Source organism: Fusarium coffeatum (genome assembly GCF_003316985.1).
Source record: "Fusarium coffeatum strain FIESC_28 chromosome Unknown BRIP53273_contig_284, whole genome shotgun sequence".
NCBI lineage: Eukaryota > Fungi > Ascomycota > Sordariomycetes > Hypocreales > Nectriaceae > Fusarium > Fusarium coffeatum.
In genome coordinates, this window is record NW_022158075.1 from 190,022 (window position 1) to 208,927 (window position 18,906).

At 48.5% G+C, this 18,906-nt stretch overlaps 7 protein-coding genes across 7 annotated transcripts; 4 read left to right on the plus strand and 3 right to left on the minus strand.

The window, feature by feature from the left end:
• Positions 1–254: 254 nt before the first annotated feature.
• On the plus strand, positions 255–856 carry FIESC28_10118 (uncharacterized protein; the record flags this gene model as incomplete). The annotated part of the gene is made up of 3 exons (XM_031164253.1): positions 255–285; positions 336–780; positions 835–856. The coding sequence occupies 3 exons, from the start codon at positions 255–257 to the stop codon at positions 854–856; spliced, it is 498 nt and encodes a 165-aa protein (XP_031011738.1).
• A 686-nt stretch (positions 857–1,542) lies between these two features.
• FIESC28_10119 (uncharacterized protein) lies at positions 1,543–2,940 on the minus strand (the record flags this gene model as incomplete). The annotated part of the gene is made up of 1 exon (XM_031164254.1): positions 1,543–2,940. One exon carries the CDS (start codon positions 2,938–2,940, stop codon positions 1,543–1,545), a length of 1,398 nt encoding a protein of 465 aa, XP_031011739.1.
• Positions 2,941–4,523: 1,583 nt separating this feature from the next.
• FIESC28_10120 (uncharacterized protein) lies at positions 4,524–5,734 on the plus strand (the record flags this gene model as incomplete). Its single annotated transcript, XM_031164255.1, has 3 exons — positions 4,524–4,651; positions 4,717–4,989; positions 5,044–5,734. The coding sequence occupies 3 exons, from the start codon at positions 4,524–4,526 to the stop codon at positions 5,732–5,734; spliced, it is 1,092 nt and encodes a 363-aa protein (XP_031011740.1).
• A 524-nt stretch (positions 5,735–6,258) lies between these two features.
• FIESC28_10121 (uncharacterized protein) lies at positions 6,259–9,058 on the plus strand (the record flags this gene model as incomplete). The annotated part of the gene is made up of 4 exons (XM_031164256.1): positions 6,259–6,439; positions 6,496–7,039; positions 7,756–7,801; positions 7,916–9,058. 4 exons carry the CDS (start codon positions 6,259–6,261, stop codon positions 9,056–9,058), a joined length of 1,914 nt encoding a protein of 637 aa, XP_031011741.1.
• Positions 9,059–9,656: 598 nt separating this feature from the next.
• Positions 9,657–11,774, plus strand: FIESC28_10122 (uncharacterized protein; the record flags this gene model as incomplete). The annotated part of the gene is made up of 2 exons (XM_031164257.1): positions 9,657–9,673; positions 9,734–11,774. The coding sequence occupies 2 exons, from the start codon at positions 9,657–9,659 to the stop codon at positions 11,772–11,774; spliced, it is 2,058 nt and encodes a 685-aa protein (XP_031011742.1).
• Positions 11,775–11,967: 193 nt separating this feature from the next.
• On the minus strand, positions 11,968–14,458 carry FIESC28_10123 (uncharacterized protein; the record flags this gene model as incomplete). The annotated part of the gene is made up of 3 exons (XM_031164258.1): positions 11,968–12,853; positions 12,910–13,617; positions 13,671–14,458. The coding sequence occupies 3 exons, from the start codon at positions 14,456–14,458 to the stop codon at positions 11,968–11,970; spliced, it is 2,382 nt and encodes a 793-aa protein (XP_031011743.1).
• Positions 14,459–15,994: 1,536 nt separating this feature from the next.
• On the minus strand, positions 15,995–16,366 carry FIESC28_10124 (uncharacterized protein; the record flags this gene model as incomplete). Its single annotated transcript, XM_031164259.1, has 1 exon — positions 15,995–16,366. One exon carries the CDS (start codon positions 16,364–16,366, stop codon positions 15,995–15,997), a length of 372 nt encoding a protein of 123 aa, XP_031011744.1.
• Positions 16,367–18,906: the final 2,540 nt, after the last annotated feature.

An 18,906-nucleotide genomic window follows, 5' to 3' on the forward strand; every position in this document is an offset into this window, starting at 1 on the left:
GTCCAGATCTGGTCAATCGTGTTCATATGCAAGTTATCAGGCATCAACTTTAAGCATTGTCAAGCGCATCTTGGCTCCGGTAGACCTTGGCCACTCGTTCGGCGAAAGCTGCCAATATTATATTGATCGTAAGCGCCTCACCTGCGCTTCCTCATTTGATGCTTATTCCGTTAGCCGCGCGTGTAAAGCTTCTGTTCGAGCTTGCGGGGTAAACATCGCAAGAGTTCAGCGACGATCTCAGAAGTCACTTCAGAATGAAAGGCGCCATTTCGTCGATACTCTACAGTACGTAATACCAATTCATTTGGTTCAGAACACCATTAATGTCTATTCAGTATCCACCATTCTGTTTATAAGGTTGCATCAGCATGTCTTCAAGGTTAAGAGCAAGATGGCTCTCCCAGACCCCGATATGCCCGCTGGTCGTTTCCACCACGCGATATTCGTCAAAACTGAAAATGATGGCTCTGGTACCGTCTATCATGTTACCGGCGACGTCACATCGAGACAAGGAATGAGCTATGAGAGCAAAAAGACTGAGAATCCAGAGGAGTTGGAAACGTTTTACTCCAAGGAACTGCTTGGTTACACGGATTCTATTCACCAGTGGGACTCGGTTCTCAGTGCCCTACCCACGCCGCCTCAACAAAAAGCCTCAAACCCGAGCAAACAAGGGAAAGTCGAGCCTTTCAAGGAGAAAGTTGGAGACTACGAATATGTATTCTACAGTCCAGGCGAAGAGCGAAAACCTCTCTGGAAGTGCACTGAGTGGGTGGAGTGGTATGCCATTCCGACTCTCTGGCAACATGGTCTTTTTCAACATGAGTGTGTTAGGCTTATGACTACTGATGACTGAATCGAGCGGCTCGAATTGATATGTTCACAGCCATTGGTGGACCGTTGGGTATGATAGTATTTACTGTCAAGATGGCCCTACAGTAGGCGTCCTATAGTTTTTATACTTCATACTATAAAGCAAGTCTCGCCGCGTTGTGACTTCGAAGATCAATGGACACGTCAGGCTAACACGTCTACCTGACCACCATCTTGGCCGAACCACCGCTCCGCCTGTGACTGCTGCTACCCCACCATACTTTATTGATTCATGCCAAGGAATGGTGCAAACTTGGGAGCGAGGTCTGCGTCTAATGCCGACATTATGAGTAGTTAATGAGAAGACAGTCTATGATTGATGGTAATGATAATAGGTGCATTGAGAGTAAAGATGATTATCTGTAGGCGCCATTTACTTGTGTATTTGAACAATGATTACCTTTCGTAATTCTCAAGTAGGACTCTTCCTTGGCCGCTGCCTGATTTTGCGGCGTATGCATATACGCGGATAACGTTGATGTTCGTTGCCTCCTTTGTGAATAAAGGACCTAGGCTTAAAATGGTAGCGTTTTGCCGAGATACAGCGCCAAGAGGATAGGCTTGTCTAAATTGCCTGGGTTGGAGGAAAGATTCTAGTGTTATCAATACATAAGCTATCTCGTAATACTAAAACGACTATTATATGTTTTTGATCTTTCGCATCCTACATCAAACCATGTCTCCATCTCTCTCCTTAGTCTGAGCGCCTGTAGGAGACGGCCTAACTCCGCCCTGACGTCGCCAATTGAAGAGAACATGAGGTTTGTTTCTGATAGACTCTCTGAGCTTTTCCTCACTGTACTCCATCCATGTGTGACCCACAGCAGAGCTGACAGGGTGTAGTGGCGTGCCTCCAAGCAAGAAGTGATCGGATCCCCGTCGATCAAACGAGGCAGTGATGTCTAGATCGTTTGCAATCTGTTCACAGAAGACATCAAGCGGCAGATCATTGACATCATGACCAAAGGGGTTTTCAATCTCCTGGCCGATAAACAGTAAACCAAAGATGATATAAGCCGCCGTGATAGTAGCCGGGATGGCGATCCAACCAAGTGGGCCAGTCAGTTGGAATGGCAAGAGCATGACATACACAAAGGTGATTTGACTGATAGCGATGGTGTATGCGACAGGCAAGGGGGTGTTCAGGACACGATCACAACCGACAGCGACATCGTTGAGAGTGGTGAGATGATTGTAAGCGATGGTCTGGTGGATAGAGACTGGGAGCTGTTTGTTGGCAATGATAGAGTCAAGACCTATCGCCAGATGGTTTAAGATCTCAACGGGAAGGTTTCCTTGGTGTTCTTCAGCTCTCTTGAGATGCTTCCGAGGATCGCTTTGGGCAAACGAGAGACCAAGATAGTGGCCAGCAACCTTTCCAAAAGCTGTGGCCTTTTTGGTTGGTGCGGTTGTCCTCCCGGCGAAAGTGTCCAGGTGTGCGATGTATGGTTGCATGTCTGGTTGACTAGCACAGTGTTCGAACCGGAGGGTATGTTTAAGAGCAACAGCATAGCCAGCGATAAGCTTCAGCATACCAAGCTTCTTGACAAGAATCTCCCGAGGGTCTTGGTTGCCAGCGCCATTATCATCAGCATGAATCCAGATAACACGACCAAGGGTCTGCGACGCAGTAGCCAACGTTCCCCAGTATCGACGGCCCTCAGCGTAACGTTCGTAGGCAGTAGAAGAACGGAATGAAAGACTGAGACCGACTACAAAACCAAGAATAGTAAGAAGAACAGAGTTGACACTTAAGTCATGGACCTTTTTGGAGATGACGGTGATAGCGGTTGCCCAACCGGCGACGAGCAAAAGAGGGAGGATCAGGGATGGCATGATAGAGCCGTGGAGCTGTAGCATGAGGGGCCATTTGGAGTGCCTTTGAAGATCTCGAGGACCACTGAAGTAGTTGAGATCATCTTGTCCATCGTCGGGGATAGGTTGGTTGATGGGATTGACGGAGGGAGAAGGCGGGGAAGTGTGGTGGTGTGAGACTTGTATGCGCTCTCTGATTTCCGAAGTGGTATGGGACTTGGAGTGCGACTCGTGATCACCCGCGTCGGACATGACGATAGAGGTCTTTGAATGTGAGCTGGAAGAAAAGAGCTGATTACGCTTGTGGGGTACGGATGAGAAGTTCTGGGGGACAACAGGGGCAAGGGAGTCAGGTTATATACCCAACGAGTACTGCGCCGCTCATCAGGAAGGGCAATGACATTCCTTAATGGGTAACGGTACTTGGTAAAGATGGCTGGTCTGGGGAATTAGCGTTCAGACTATTGAGACATGAAATAAGCTCAAAGATAAGCATTTGCCAAGATGGGTTGGACCGAAACATGGTTAAATGAGGACCCTGACCAGAAGTGGAGACTCTTGCAAGAAACAAATACCTGAGCTTCGCAAGGGCGTTACAGTTGGCTCGGAATCGGCCAATACCGATTGAACTACCGATCTGTCTTGATTTAGTCTATTGACGGGAGGCAGCCAGGAATGGGTGGTGACTTTCTGTAGAACGGTCCAGCCCTCAGGGGTAATGTAATTAAGGGAGCATCATACAACACGCATTTGATTGGTCAGACCTAGTCTGTCTGAGGTTAGCCTGGAACCATCAAAGCTGAAATGTAAACTCGGCCTATTAGATCTACCTCTATGAGGCATGGCGCGGTCGCGTGACGCTTGACAGGGCATCGTATTGCATTGTACAACTCACCATGCAGTCCAGCTGCTTACTAGGATACATGTACTCCTCTTTCCTGTTACCTGGCGTGACATTGTCCTCACAACAGAGACGGCAGATGGGCCTCAGATATATCTCTCGTCATCTTTCACAGTAATTCATGATGGCGGTTGACCATTGCATAAAAGATGTGGCTGGTTCTGGTCGCCGAATTGGACCCGATCGTTTTCGGTGCTAGGAGGTTTGTGCGATGCGCCATCGTTCTTGAGGGAGCTGCACAGCCCCCTTGAGAACGATCTACATTGACCCTGTAAATTGAATTATTTCCTTTTGCAAACAAGACAAAGTTCGCGACCTTTTAGACATTTAATTACGAGGAATTCACGAGCTAGAAGTTTCAAACACTCATTTCTATTAACGGTATTTCGCGGAAAGGTGAGCAAAAGGGGTGGATGAATGTAGTGTCATGAGCTCATCTATCTACTGTATAGTTAAGTTAAACACATCGGTCATACTATTTCTACGATTCAAATCTATTATATTCACTAACCGTCAGTACATTTAGTAATACGTGACGGGAGGCTGAGATGTGGATCAAATATTACCCTGGAGCACTTTGCTGCAGCCTGCGAAAACGTCGGATCCGAACGACGCGTTTTGAGTCCTAGCGCCAGAACTTCGGTTAGACAAGCGAGGGTGGCACGTGATGAGTTTTGGATCTTTACTACATTGGGATTAAATTCCTACATCGGCGTAGAGGAGAGACGCATCGGCTTCTCGACCCGAAAAACCCGAGAGTCCCGACCCTTCGGGAAGCAATTCTGGAAGGACAACGGTGTATAAGGTGTTTTATAAATATATCATGTCAACGAATTAGTCTAGGTAATTCTAATTTATTTATCTTCTGAAGCGTTGGATACAAGTCGATAAGTTTTAACTTGATTTATCTTCCCTACCGTATTAAGGTCTCAGAATGTCGCCCTTTATGTTGCCTCAAGAATTCAGTCTTGCCGATGTCAAGTCACACAATACCGAGGATAATATTTACATCGCTATTCACGGCAAGGTCTACAATGTAACTTCTTTCCTACAAGAACATCCGTAAGTGTCTGTACTCCAATCACGCCTTTTGCTATCTTGTATCGTACTAATCTGGAGACCTACAGCGGAGGCGCAGAATTTCTGCTTGAAGTTGCGGGTGAAGATGCTACAGAAGCCTACGACAATGCCGGACACTCAGACGAAGCACATGAGATTCTCCCCGAGCTTGAAATTGGCACCTTGAAGCTGGACCCAGCCTCCAAAATGGATCCTGTACAGCAACTACCTGATCCTATTGTTCAGCACGCAAAGGAGACTGGTATGAAGATCCTGAAACCGGACGTCTTTCAAGAGTTTGAACTTGAAGAAAAGACTCTTGTTTCTCACAACGTCGCTATGTCAGTCATGGATGCTCCTATATCAATGGAATTCTGCTAACTCGAGACTGCCAGATACCGGTTCAAGCTACCCAGACCCGACTCCATCTTCGGTCTGCCCATTGGCCAGCACATTTCCATCGGAGAAATGATACCCCAACCCGACAGAACGACAAAAGAGATCATTCGGTCCTACACACCAATATCAGGCGATCACCAACCTGGATATTTTGATCTCTTGATCAAGACATATCCTCAAGGGAACATATCTCAACATGTGGCCTCGCTTAGAACAGGAGACAAGATCAGAATCCGCGGACCAAAGGGTGCTTTCATCTACACACCCAACATGGTTCGTCATTTTGGCATGATTGCTGGCGGCACTGGTATAACGCCCATGCTCCAAATCATACGAGCAATTATACGTGGGCGAGGCGACGGTGACAAGACCGAAGTTGATCTCATCTTTGCCAATGTGAATGTTGAGGATATCCTACTAAAAGAGGATTTGGACGAAATTAGTCAAGATGCCGGCATTCGAGTCCACTTTGTCCTTAATAATCCACCCGAGAACTGGACTGGTGGAGTTGGTTTCGTCACAGAAGAGATGACACAGACTTGGCTACCGAAGCCGGAGAAGGATGTCAAGATATTACTATGCGGACCTCCTCCTATGGTCAGTGGAATGAAGAAAATCACAGAGAGTCTAGGGTTTGACAAGGCGCGGCCTGTCAGCAAATTAGAGGACCAGGTATTTGCTTTTTAGTTTATAGATGAAGCGGTCTCAAGTCCGTATTATAGAATATGTCTGAACGAGATTCGTCTATCACTAATACCCCACTTGTGCACTGCCATCATGTCTTGAAAGACAGGAAAGAGATTGCTCGGTCCTGAATTAGGTGGTCAAGTTAGTGGGTCAGGAGGCTGTCAGACAAGCAGAAACAGGGTGGACCTTTCTAGAGGTTCCACCAAAAGCATATCCGAATGCGTAAACATCGACAACCAATCGATTTCTCGGAGATACCGTATCATTTCTTCATTGCATTATTTGAGGCTGCAAGACTGTCGGGACGTCTCTAGTATATAAAGCATTTCCTTTGCGAAATTGCTGGTCTTGGACTTTTTAAACATTTACCCGTCATTCTTCAGCACACCTGTTAGCGTTATTATCATTTCTTCAAACGTTGTCGACACACACACACCTCACTCTCAGAGCTATACCTATCATACTACACGTAAACCACTCGAAGACCACCATCAATCTATTGGAGCCATCCACCGGAACAAACCATGGCAAACGATACATCAACACCGCAAGGCTACGCCCCTTTTGACTTGTACCCTTACAATCCATCTCAAGCTCCAGCATATGCCTTCTTAGGCCTCTTTGCAGCGGTCGGTATCGCGCACTTTATTATGATGTTCCCTTATCGATCAGCCTTTCCAATCCCCATGATCATAGGATGCGGCAGTAAGTAGCCTCTCTACCACCTTCTAGTAGTTCCCGGTAGCTAATATCATCTGTAGTGGGGGCTACCGCCTATTGGTTTCGATCACGATCTCACGACAATCTCCGACAAACACTGCCTTTTCTAATACAAAACCTACTCGTCCTTGTGGCACCACCATTCCTCGCCGCCACCATCTATATGTGTCTCGGTCGAATCACGAGAGCTCTGAAGGCTCAAGAAACCTCCCTTATAAGTTTGCGCTGGAACACCAAACTGTTCGTCTTGATTGATCTGATCTGCTTTGTCACGCAGACTGCAGGTGCCATCATGTCAGGCAGTGAGGTCATTGAAGAGGCGAAGCGAGGTCAGACCATCATCATTGCCGGACTGGTTCTTCAGATTCTTGCTTTTGCCTTGTTCATAATCTGCGTTCTCACTCTGCAGCTCAGGATCCGCTCAAACCCGCCTGTCGAGTGTCTTGCAGGTGTTATAACGCATTATCGCCGATATTTTATCACGCTATACTGCACGAGCGGCCTGTTTTTGATACGCAATTTGGTCAGGATTGTTGAGTATAAGCAAGGAGGTGACGGCCCTCTTTTGTCAAATGAGGCTTTCCTGTATGTTTTCGACTGTTGTTTTATGCTGGCTATTATCGTAATCATTCTTGTCATACATCCGGGTCAACTGATTATGAAGGCTCGACGGCTAGACGTTTTGAAGGAGGATCTGCCCTTGGTATCGAGATAGTTGGACATACAGAAAGTTCTGTTAGTTTAGTTTTCGGCCCTTTCCGTTCTTATTCCTTGTGCTCAGATTACTAGGAGATATCCTATTTTCAGCCTTACATGTATAACTATTGATAAAGTTTAATTAAGCTGTCAATGAAAGTTACCTCTAATTTCAATGCGATTCCCAGATAAATGTATGTAAAGTCTGACCTCACTTTTGCGATTGACTTGACTCCGAGTGATAAAAAGCAGAACGCCCCATAACCTCCTGTCCCTGTCGGCATTTGGTAACAGTTTTGCACTCATTTCATTCCCGCCATATGTCAGGCGCCGTTCGTCGTGGTCCAGAGATTGACCAATCATGTGTTTACGCTTTAGATGCGTATAAGCTAGTCTAAGTGCAGTGATCCGTGCATCCGAGAGTCCGAGAATACGCGTATTACCGTCATAGAGAGTTTTCAGTCTACCGAGTTTCTACTCTGCCAAATCATCAACAACAGGACAGCCCACGTCAACATACCGCTGCAGGTCTAGTTGATAAGTGAATTCGCCGCTGAACTGCCCCTAGGCGCTGGCTCTTGTACGAATATGCGTAAACCCCACAGAAAATCTCGGCTCGGCTGCCAAACCTGCAAAAGAAGAAAGATCAAGGTTAGTAGTGTTGACCTACCCAGCCATTGCTCATCCCATCTCATCCTACCCTTTTCTCTGCGCTTACTCAAGATATGCCATAATACATCATTCTGACCATCTGTACTTTTCAAGTGCGACGAAGTGAAACCGCAATGCGGAAAATGCATCCAGTTTGGTGTCTGGTGCGACTTCTCTCCCCAATTACCACCACCTCAGGCTTCTCCCAATCCCCGATCCGAATCTCAACCTCGGGGTCCAGGACGTCCCAGATCAGATTGGGTATCTTGGGCTGATCAGATTCGATGCCACGCGGCTGAGTCTGCTATAGAACGCTCCGAATATCTAAATACTATGGATCTTGAGCTTTTCCACAATTACATGACCAAGACTGCAGACACCCTTCACGACGGGACCCAACCCGGTCTTTGGTCTGAAGGTGCTCCTCGAATAGGTTTTCAGCACAACTGTATACTGAAGCTTCTACTCTCGTTATCATCATATCATCTGGCTAAACTCAAGCCTATTGAGAAGTCGCGATATTTATTAATTGCGGAAACGCATTTGACGACTGCGTTGCAGCCAGCGACGGTATTGATCAGCCGCCTTGGTGGAGATAATAGCCCGGCGGCTTATCTGACATCCGTCCTGATATGCTTTGTGGCTCTTGCCAAAGGCCCGAGCCCTGGGAATCTCCTTCTGACCAATATCGAAGGGCACGTTTCATGGCTCCATCTCCTTCGGGGTGTACGTTCAGTTGTTGAAGTAGCAGGCTGGCCGGCAATATTCTCAGGCATACTGGCAGAATATGCTCCAGTACCAAGCGGCGATATATCAGGAGACAGCACCCCGACCGACACGGCCGAGGGCATCGAAGACTGGCGCTCATCCTTGATCAATATCTCGCATGCAATCACTGGAACTACCGAGGAGAAGCTCAAAAACGCCTACGAACATGAGCTGGAAGTGCTTGAGAGCTGTTTTGAAAGGACGCTTGGCAATGGGCAACACGCTGCTTTGGATGCAGTTGGCAAACTTGAAGATGTTATATGCTGGATTTACCAGCTTGGGGACGATTACATGGAAGGGTTGCGTCAAAGAGACCTAATCCCGATGGTCATCTTGGGACATTTCTGCGTGTTACTTTGGACAGTTGAGTTCCGGCATTGGTTCATACATGATTGGGCATCCCATATCATAAAAGAGATCCTCGCTATTACAGAAGATTCTCGTCAGTGGCTCTCTTGGCCAATCTCATATCTCAAGTTACAAGAATAGTTGAAATATATGGGACATATTAACAAGATGTCGCAAGCATCATGAGCGAGGAGATAAGTCACATGAAATGGGCTGTAAATAATGATTTTGTCTAGAGAGAGTATGGGTCAAAGGATTCTGGTTATTAGGGGCCTGGGAAATATAGTATCTGATGATATTAAGTACGCATGGCCGGGTATCCTATCACCAGATGTGTCACTAGTAGACCCCGAGTAGATGCGTAAATAAGCCGATTTGTTGGGACAGTACCCATCCGCCCTAAATGGCTTGCATGGGGGGCCACGTCAACCGATGGTATCTGCCTAGAGTTCGCCGAAGCTGTCGACCAATCGCCTTATTTTCGTCTTGGTTCCGAAAATAACCCAGTCTTTCGGGGCTCAGAGTCAGAGTTATCCCGGCGTACCGGAATAAGTATTCTGGGACATACGTCATCGTTCCGGGGATTACGGTAAGAATAGAGTTCTAATTCTAGTATAGTTAAGCTGTCAGACTAAGGGACGAATAGGTCAGAAGGGGGAGAGCTCTTGTGAGCAGGTCTATATGACTATGTAGGTGTCTAATCAGAAGTGTCCTACCCACATTATGTTCTCCCGGCACGATGCTTTCTGCCATGAGGTATGGTTTTCTCTAACCGGGCCTTGCCTAGAATAAGCCAATTAACGCTCTACTTTACAGGTTCTTCACAGGATTGACTACCTTGATTGCGATATCAGGTGCCTCTGCCTTGTCCTTACTCCCTCAACGAGAAAGAGTACGTTGCGTGGCAGATGACAAGACAGGTGCTCTCTTCGTTACGGCAGACTGTGTGGATCCAAACTACGACTCCCCCATCCTCGATAACGAGACGGACGAGACGATCCCTACACCCCATCGCAGGATTTCCGGCCATTTCAACGGCACCGACGTCGACTTCAACATCTATCTCACTCCCAAGTCGAAATGGGAGAGGCGGTTCTTCCAGCTTATGTACCCTCTCCAGACATCTATCGCCGAAGATGATGCTATTAAGTTTGGAGTCGAGAGTGGTGGCTACACGATTCAGGCCTCGGGAACGATAGGATACCGCGCCGACGCAGCTCTTGCCAAACTTTCCCGACAAATTGCACAGGAGTACTATAATACCTCCTCTGGCCAGATTCGCGGATATGTCTATGGTGGTAGTGGTGGCTCTCTCAAAGTCATTGGAGCCGCTGAGAACACGCTTGGAGTCTGGGATGGATGTGTTGCTCTCGTGCAGGCAACGCCGATGTCTATACCTTATGACTGGGGCATCAGAGCCTTGGGTGGGTTGATCCTGGAGAAGCGCGCCAAAGAGGTCATCGATGCAGTTCAACCTGGTGGCAGTGGCGACCCCTATGAGGTCCTTGATGAACTTGAACGAGCGGTTTTGATCGAGACGCAACACCTAGGCGTCCCCACCAGAGCATGGGAAGATTGGGAGTCTATCGCAAATAACCGTACGCAACTGTGGCAGACGCTCAAGGATACGACGGTTCCCATTCTCCAGCGTATTGATCCCACTTATGCTGACGACTTTTGGAACAAAGATGGGTACGCAGGGTGTGACCAGTCTGCACTGGGAGAAAGATTTCGCGCTGCCCTCGTCCGGTTTGATAGTGCCATTGAGACCGTAACTGCAGGTCACGATGGGTTGATATCCGAATTTGTACTGAAGACTGTGCCGGGGAACGTTACCGACGTTGTAGGCTTCGGCTTTTCCGTCAGGGTTAATGGCTCACGTAGTCATTTCTCGGGCATGCTAGATGTCAAGACGAGAACCGTACACATCTTGGCCGGCGCTTCCAATACTACGCTTGGCGCTCTAGTGCCGGGTGCTCGCATCCAGGTTGATAATCGCTGGTACCTCGCCACACATACCTACCACCGTCACCAATTACCACCGGAAGACAGCGGGTTTTACGGCTATGATTATCTTCGCGATGAGAACGGTGAACCACGTTACCCTCAACGGGATATCTTGATGGGACCAATCGTCTCAAAATCAGCCTCAGGAGGTGGTACACATACAGTTAACATCACGATGAAGTTGATTGTCATGGACAACCTTTTAGATTTTGACGCCCTACCCTGGCATGCAGATTGGTATAAGAACCAGGTTCTTAAAGCCAAAGGTAGCCTTGAAGATCACTATCGTCTGTACTACAGCGATAACGCAGACCATGTCATGGGAAAGGTTAAAGCTCCCCACTCGAGTCGGGTCGTCGATTTCACCGGTCTCTACCAGCAGCATCTGCGAGATATGATGGCGTGGGTCGAGAATAACGTTACTCCGCCGACGCCTACAAATTACACTGTCGTCGAGGGACAAGTTAAGGTCCCCTTATCTGTGTCGGCACGTAAGGGCATCCAACCTGTTGTTGAGCTCTTTGTGGACAATTCGAAGCGCGCCCATGTAGCTCCAGGAGAAATAAAAGAGTTCCACGTCAAAGCCCAAGTACCGGATGGCGTTGGTCAGATCGTTGCGCTTGAATGGGATCCTCTTGGCATCGGCGAGTATACCAAAATAGACATTGACGTGGGGCCTGAGGTTGATCTGCGCTTCTCGTGTGCGTACAAAAGACCTGGGGTTTATTTCGCTGGTGTCCGAGCCGCCTCTCATCGGGATGGAAATACTGAGACAGAGATTGCTCTGGCTTGGAATTTGGACCGTGTTAGAGTTGTTGTAGAATCGCGTTTAGTAAATCAAGCACCCTAGAACAATCAGCGACATTGGAATAAAGTTCATGGTACGAAGACAAATTTCTGGGTGATGGTTCAATTTATGGCACTCCTACACCTCGGTACATGCGCGTATTTCCATCCACGATAGCAAGATTCTCGATCCTGGCTATGTAAGGACACTGGTTTGTTGTTCATCAACACAACCCTCGCCTAAAGCCATTTCAATATCAGGTTCGCGGCGCCTTACTGCCAGTAGCGGGCATAACATCCCACATAGAATCTTTCTCACCAACAATGATCGAGTACGCGATCTGAGCATAGTGCTCGGCTACAGGCACCAAGTACGGGTTGATCTCCTCGTAGCACTCAATCAGCTGGAAGAAGAGCCACGGGATGTGATGTTCCATCATTCCCCACTGCTTGACTTCGAAACGAGCCTGGGCACTACCATCATCGGGAGGAGTTGCGAGAATGACGAAGCCCATGGTCTCGAGTGCCTTGATGAGCATTTCGGCAGCTTCTACAAACTCTCCATCCTGACGACAGCGGATTCCAACGTAGGCGTAGAGGTCTGCGATGCACCAACGAATCTGCTTAGCGGCTTTGCCGCGGTAGGTCTTCTCAACAACACGCAGAAGCTTGGTGGCCTTGTCGAGGTCGAATTGTTTATCGGAAGGCAGCTGCTTGTTGAAGTCCGCGTTGAGCTCCTTACGCTGGACGCGAACAGCCTCGGTGGTCTTGAGTCGGTCCTTGCAGAGTTCACAATCACATTTGAATCCCCACTTGGCCAAGCCCTTCTGCACATCCTGGTACGACTCCGAGTGAGTGGACGGTCGGTACGGAAAAGTCAATTCCGTATCGGCCGGGATATCTCGAGCAGCCCGGATGATTTGCATGTCGCCTATGAACGAGCGGCGACAGTTGCCGACACAAGAGTGGTTGATGCGAGCAGCCAGAAGCCAGACGCCGACGGAGGTGAAGAGAGGCTTCTCGCGGGTTGAGGCGCAGACTTCGGGGGCAGGGTTGCCGCTCCAGACATTGTTGCCACAGAAGTCGCGAGTGGATCGCGGGGCACCGAATGAATTGAGAGAAAGGATCTTCTCGACAAGAAAGCTACGACACCATGATCAGTGAGTATTCCATCGGGAACCAGGGACAGGTCAACTTACGCATCGACAACAGGACGTCCATCCGCCTCGGTAGCCGCCACTGGTTTGTACTTCCCATGGTGAAGATCAGTAAAGGCAGAGAGAGCTTCCGGATCATGGTACAGCTTCTGAACAACCTTGGGCCAGAGATTCGCCGATGCACCAGACGTCAGGCGCTTGGTATTGAAGTTGACCATGTGGGTACATTTGTCCATCACTCGAGTCTCGTCGATGAATGAATACTCAAAAGCCTTCTCAATGAGGAGCAAGTCGCCGGCCTTGACAGCCTTGGTGGTGAACAGACCGCGCCCACGACCAGGCGACTCCCGAATCTCAACAGGCTTCGAGTAGGTGGCGCAATCAATCAGGGGAGCACCCTTTGCTGCCTTGGCTGCCTCATACATCTTCTTGAAGTTGTACTTGCCAGTGTGCTGCTCCGTCAGTCGTGTCTTTACGGACAGAAGAGTCGTCTCGGCCGCCTTGCTGTCGGGAAACTTGTCCAGGATGTCGATGAGCATGGCTTCGCAATCCTCGAACCGGTTGAGTTTGTAGAGGGCAGTGGCAGAACGGAACAAAGCCTTTTCGGTAGGCGCTTCGGGATCGTAAGCCTGAGTTGCATCCAACAGTGCTTCGGCGGGTCGGCCAAGCTTGAGGTTGGTGAGCGCGCGGTTGAGGTGGGCCAACTGCTTTTCTTCGGGAGTCTCGGCGACATCGAGGGCTTCGGAGTACCTGTAGTTCAAGATGTTAGATCTTATTGAGGGAATAGAGGGGGTGTGACTGACGAGTGGTGAGCTGTTGCCCAATTCTTCTTGCGAAAGGCCTTGTTGCCGTCATCGCGGTAACCCTGACTGGTCTTGTCATCTCGGCATGGATCAACCTTCCATGTCTCGGGGATTCGTCCATCGCCATGACGCAGGGGAACGATATCGCCGGGATGATCGACTCTCAGTGAGTAGTAAGACTGGGGGATCTGAGAGAAGTTTGGGGAGATGGTGTCATTAATCAGCTGAAAGAAAGGGTTCTTGACGATGCAAACACGATAGTCCAACATTGTCGTATTGCAGGATATCTCCTTCTCCAAGGGCTGGTGATACAGCTTGAGCAAAACAGCTCTACCCGCCTGATCCTCAGCGATGAACATGACAGCCTCATGACGGTCGGTAGACGACATCTTGTGCAGGAGGACCTTTGATCCCCAATGGTGAGTTTCGAGGCGCATCTCGGAGATGCTGATCGGCTTGAGGTCCTTCTCAGGAACAGTGCAGGGTGGGTAAGGTGTTTCGACAGTGGTGATGGGGTGAGCCATCATATAGTCCTCGACAAGCTTGGAATTCGGGAAGGGGTAGTCACTTCCGCAGGCCATTCGAATAAAGTTGCCAGCAGGGGATAGGCCAGGCGTGATCATGGCCTTTCCGAGTGCTCGGATCATGAAGGTTGAGTTGACGGTGTCCTTGTCAGGATGGTCGGTGGCAAGCTGTCCTTTCTTCGTCTGGGCCTCGGCCAGGGCCGTTTCGGTGGTCTTGACCCATTTGACAAAGGTCGGGTCGAATGAGCCGTCGACGAGATCCATGGTGGCGGCGGCGCAATTGCGTGAACGGTGTTGGTGATAGGGGGTGAAGAGCGATCGTGGTGGTTGAAGAGGAGAAGTTTGCTGTTGTGGAAGAGAAAGTTGAAGAGGAAGAAGTTGCAAGAGGTGTTGAGGAGGGGTGGGATGTTGAGATGAGGAAGGTCCGGGACTGATGTTGGACGGGAAGGAGCGCTGGTTATCAGGTGGCAAGGCCACAACTCTTATTTGCAATGAATTCTCGCACCTTCCAGGGCAGGTGCATTGCAACACCGCAACTGCTGGCAAACAGCGACTGCCCGCACCGACAAACAGTGTCCGCAAGTGCAAGCTGAATGCTTGGTTTTCAGGGTTGCATAAACATTTATAGTGGAGTCAACTTGGTGTCGGAGGTTACAGCTAAATCGGCTGTGGATTGAAAGTGGCAGTCGGAAACACCTTCCGGGCTGTTGTGTCACCGTTTACAATAGACATCTGCCTACCCGATCAATCCCATTTGTGCCATTGTTTCGCTTATGCTTAATTCCTCCCGTTGCATGTTTCATCTACGATATCCTGCCCGCTGCAACTCGCACGGCTGCATTTCCCGATAGAAAATTCCGCCGTTTTGTTGGGGAACAGAGCAAACAAGCTGTTGGCTAAGGTCGTTGCGGATTGCGGAGAACATTTGTTGATGTTTACGTATTTTGGAGGTTTCCAGCTACAAACCCAGTAAACTGAGCAAACGCAACCGGGAATGAATTACCATGGCACCGATGAAATTGCACTTAGCAACATCCGACGAGTCCATCGCGACGCGATACTCAGTTAGTCACAAATGAAAGCTGGTCATTTTGAACTCAAGGGGAGGCCGGGACCGTTGGGGCCCGATTGCCGAGTTATCACGTGTCTTTTGACAACTGGGACCGCCACTGTCAATTGGACTTTAGTATCCTGAACCTTGTCGCACAAGACAAAGGGTGGCATTCTACGTCCATGAGTTACAACAACGGTCGCGTGGTGTTGATCGTGCGCGTTGGCTGATAACTTATCTGAGCTTATCGATTAGTCTCTTATCGGTTATCGTCTCTTATCGGATGACCTACCGATTGCTTATCGTGTCACTTTTGCCCGACCTATTTCCGTTGACATCTTAACCTAGACCCGCCCAACGTCATTATTTCCATCGTCAGCAACAACAGATCACAACAAGCTGTAGCCCTACATTATAATTACCTATGTGAAAGGTGCACTCACTTCTGAGGACTTTGATGCGGTCGTTCTCTCTGATAAAACAACCTTGATGGACCAGAAGTCTCTTCAATGAGCACGTGAGAAGTCTTCTTGTTTCAAATAGCTTACTGACAAGTCCAAATCACTATGACACACCATATGTCATTTCTCACATCGCAACATAGAATAACACACTCGTTGTTAAGCTGGATAATAGATACAAGCGAAAGTTCAGAACTAAACCTCCCGTCTCAGTTCCACGAGGTACTCATCGGGTACTTTGTCAGAGAAGCCAATGCGATCCTCCAACATTCCCTGCTTCACTGCAACCTACTTGGAAGCATTGACACGGCAAAGAATCCATCCGAAGTCGACACCCTTGGTGCTGATAACAGCGCCCTTCTTGGCAGTAAAGTCCTTGCTGGCGGGAACAGTGCCGTACTGGTCCTTGTACATCTGGCAAGTGACCTGGTCGGTCTTGGGAGCCTTGACACCATCAACGGTGGAGTAGACGCGAGCGATTTCGATCTCGGTAACCTTTCTCTTGTCGTGGGTGAGAACGCCGAGAGGGACGTTCATGGGAAGGGAGTCGTCGCCGTTGTAAGTCATGATGGCGACGCCGACGTAGGGCTTCTCCGTGGGGACTGCGGCGACGGCAGTGGAGAAGGCAGCGATGCTGGAGAGAATGGTAGGGAAATGCATGATGATGGTTTGGTTGTTTGAGTATTGAATTGATTGATTGAAGTGAGATGTTGATAGTTTTGTTATACGGGATTAAGCTTATTCTTATAGTTGTCGCGGCTCGAATTCTAGATTACTTTTTCATCTAAGCCTCTTCCTTTGCCAAGCACTCAATCCAATAGTGGATTTCTCCCTTCGAAACATTCGACACTCTGACATTTTTCAGCTATTAGCCGAGAACTCGCGACCAACAGCCACCCCAGTCAAAGACGCCTCATTCGGCAATTACCACTTTGAGACATAACAATTGCGGCTGTGTGGCAATTTATTACGTCCCTCCACCGCTCCCAACATTGAAACAGCGACATACTTTACCTAAGAAAAACAATTACAATTCGATTCAATTCAACAAGAGCAGCTACCGTATCCTACGTGGTGAAAGAAGATACATGCCACAGCACGAGACGAGGTTGTGTGTGGAGGAACACGTCCGACCACTTTCGGCTCAATTTTGCTCCGCTTAGCTTTGCCTGTGGATAGCTGACGTAGCTTCACAAGCGAGGAATCCTGCGACCTAAATCTAGAATGCGCAAGGCTTTCTGGAACCTCACTTACACGATGAAATTAGCGCAATAGAGCTAGCTGATCATCCCACATACCCTGTTATCCTCACACTGTACCTTGTCATCAGCTCGGAGGCTATGCTTTCATACCCTGCAAAATCGCTCTTCAACGTTCGTCGTTCGCTTCTCGCTAATTCCACCACTCGGACTATCGCAGTACAAAATAGTCCGAAGAGTGTTAGGATACATTCTACCTGATCATCCAAAAAATGCCTCTCCTTTCATAGCTGACGATACTGTTGGACTTGACGAAGGCCATGGATCAGATGATGAAGATGACGCGTTTGTCTCCGGCCAATTCGTTCTTAGACGAAGCAAAAGAGGAAGTTGCCACTTCAGTTGCTAACTCAACTTGGTCCAAGACATCTGTAGTCACAGATTATGAGAATCCATCAGGAGCATTGCAAGGTAGTAGTCCCGTGCCGCTCGTGAGTTGAGGAGCTTGGACCTAATCGGCTCAACAGAAATTCCCGCAGCACTCGTCTCTGGACCTCAGGGCCGACGGACAAAGCGACTCTATTCCCCTTTCTGTAGCGGGTGCTATGAAAGTCGCCGCCTTGCAATCAGGGAAGTTGTCTCTGACCGCCCTCCAGATTCCTGAAATCCAGACGATGCCAAGGTATTGGTGCGTTTCTTACGCCCTGATCTTTCCCAATACAGGAATATCCCCCATATTGAAAACGTAATCAGCATCAACGGGCTGGTGATGCTGAGATCTTTGTTCCTAGAGACAAACTTGTATCTTTTGAACCCTCATCTGGGGATCCCCAGTCGAAGAGAGGAATACTCAGTAGGGACGAGACAAAGGCGGGTGGAACAAAGATAGCTGCTAAAAATGCAAGCCCTTTCATTACTGACGTATCATTCCGTGCAAGTATGGCGAGACTGTGCGAGTCTATTGCGATATCTCGGCTTGTTAGGTTCCCTTGCTCGCCGGTCAAGTGCAACATCTGACGTAGTCAGTCCCAGTATAGTAGAACAGACCATTGCTGGTTACTTACAGCTTGTAGAATTTGGGTTCTCTTTTTGAAGAAGTCAACGTCTAGCTGCTGCATAGATGAGTGTTGCTGAACGGTGCATAGGACCGCCGTAGCTGAAGCTAGGTTGGTCTCGTCTTCTGCCGCTACATTATCGGCCCACCTCTGTAGTATTGCCAAGACGCCCAATCGTCTCGTGAGGACTGCCAGATCTGACATAGAACCGCTCATGGCTGCCGACAGCTGCACAAGATCTCCAGAGGCTGGCATCTCAAATCGGTTGGTAAAACAGTGGTGGCCTGTTTGGATCTCAGCCTGCCGTATCTAATTCTTTACGTCAATTGACAGGCTATCGATCTCCCTGCACAATACTATCATGCATACAAGGACAGAGAACGTATCAGAAGCTGCAAGTTCCTGCGCAAAGCGACAGGTTAGAGGTTCCTGTAGCATGGTGATTTCGCTTGGTCGGGCAATAAATACAACTTTTAAGATTTAAGAATTCGGGTTATGCAACCAGGGTTACAGGCAGATATACCTTACTTACTTATTTACTATTAAGAGATTGTAAAGGAGTACTAAAAGTCCCCCTTTACAGAGGTCTTATAAGGGCTTTACAGAGGTTTAGCCTCTATAAGCTACCTTTACTCAGCTACCTATAACAATTATAGGAGCTAAGACTGCCTTTTAGCAAAGTAGCTTACGTAAAGCTAACAACCTTATTACAGAGATGTAATACTTTGTAATACTTAGTATCTATACTCTACGTATCTGCTAACATAAACCTAGTACAGACTAGTTTATCCCTTAGGAACCACCACTGTCACATAAAGGATAATTAGTAGTTTCTAAAAACTAGCAGTCTATTGTTTCAGTGTAGTAATGGGCGGTGTTGGTGGAAGGAAGAGGGAAAAAGCCGGATGGAAGCAACGCATTTTATGCACAGCCGAAACCCAATATT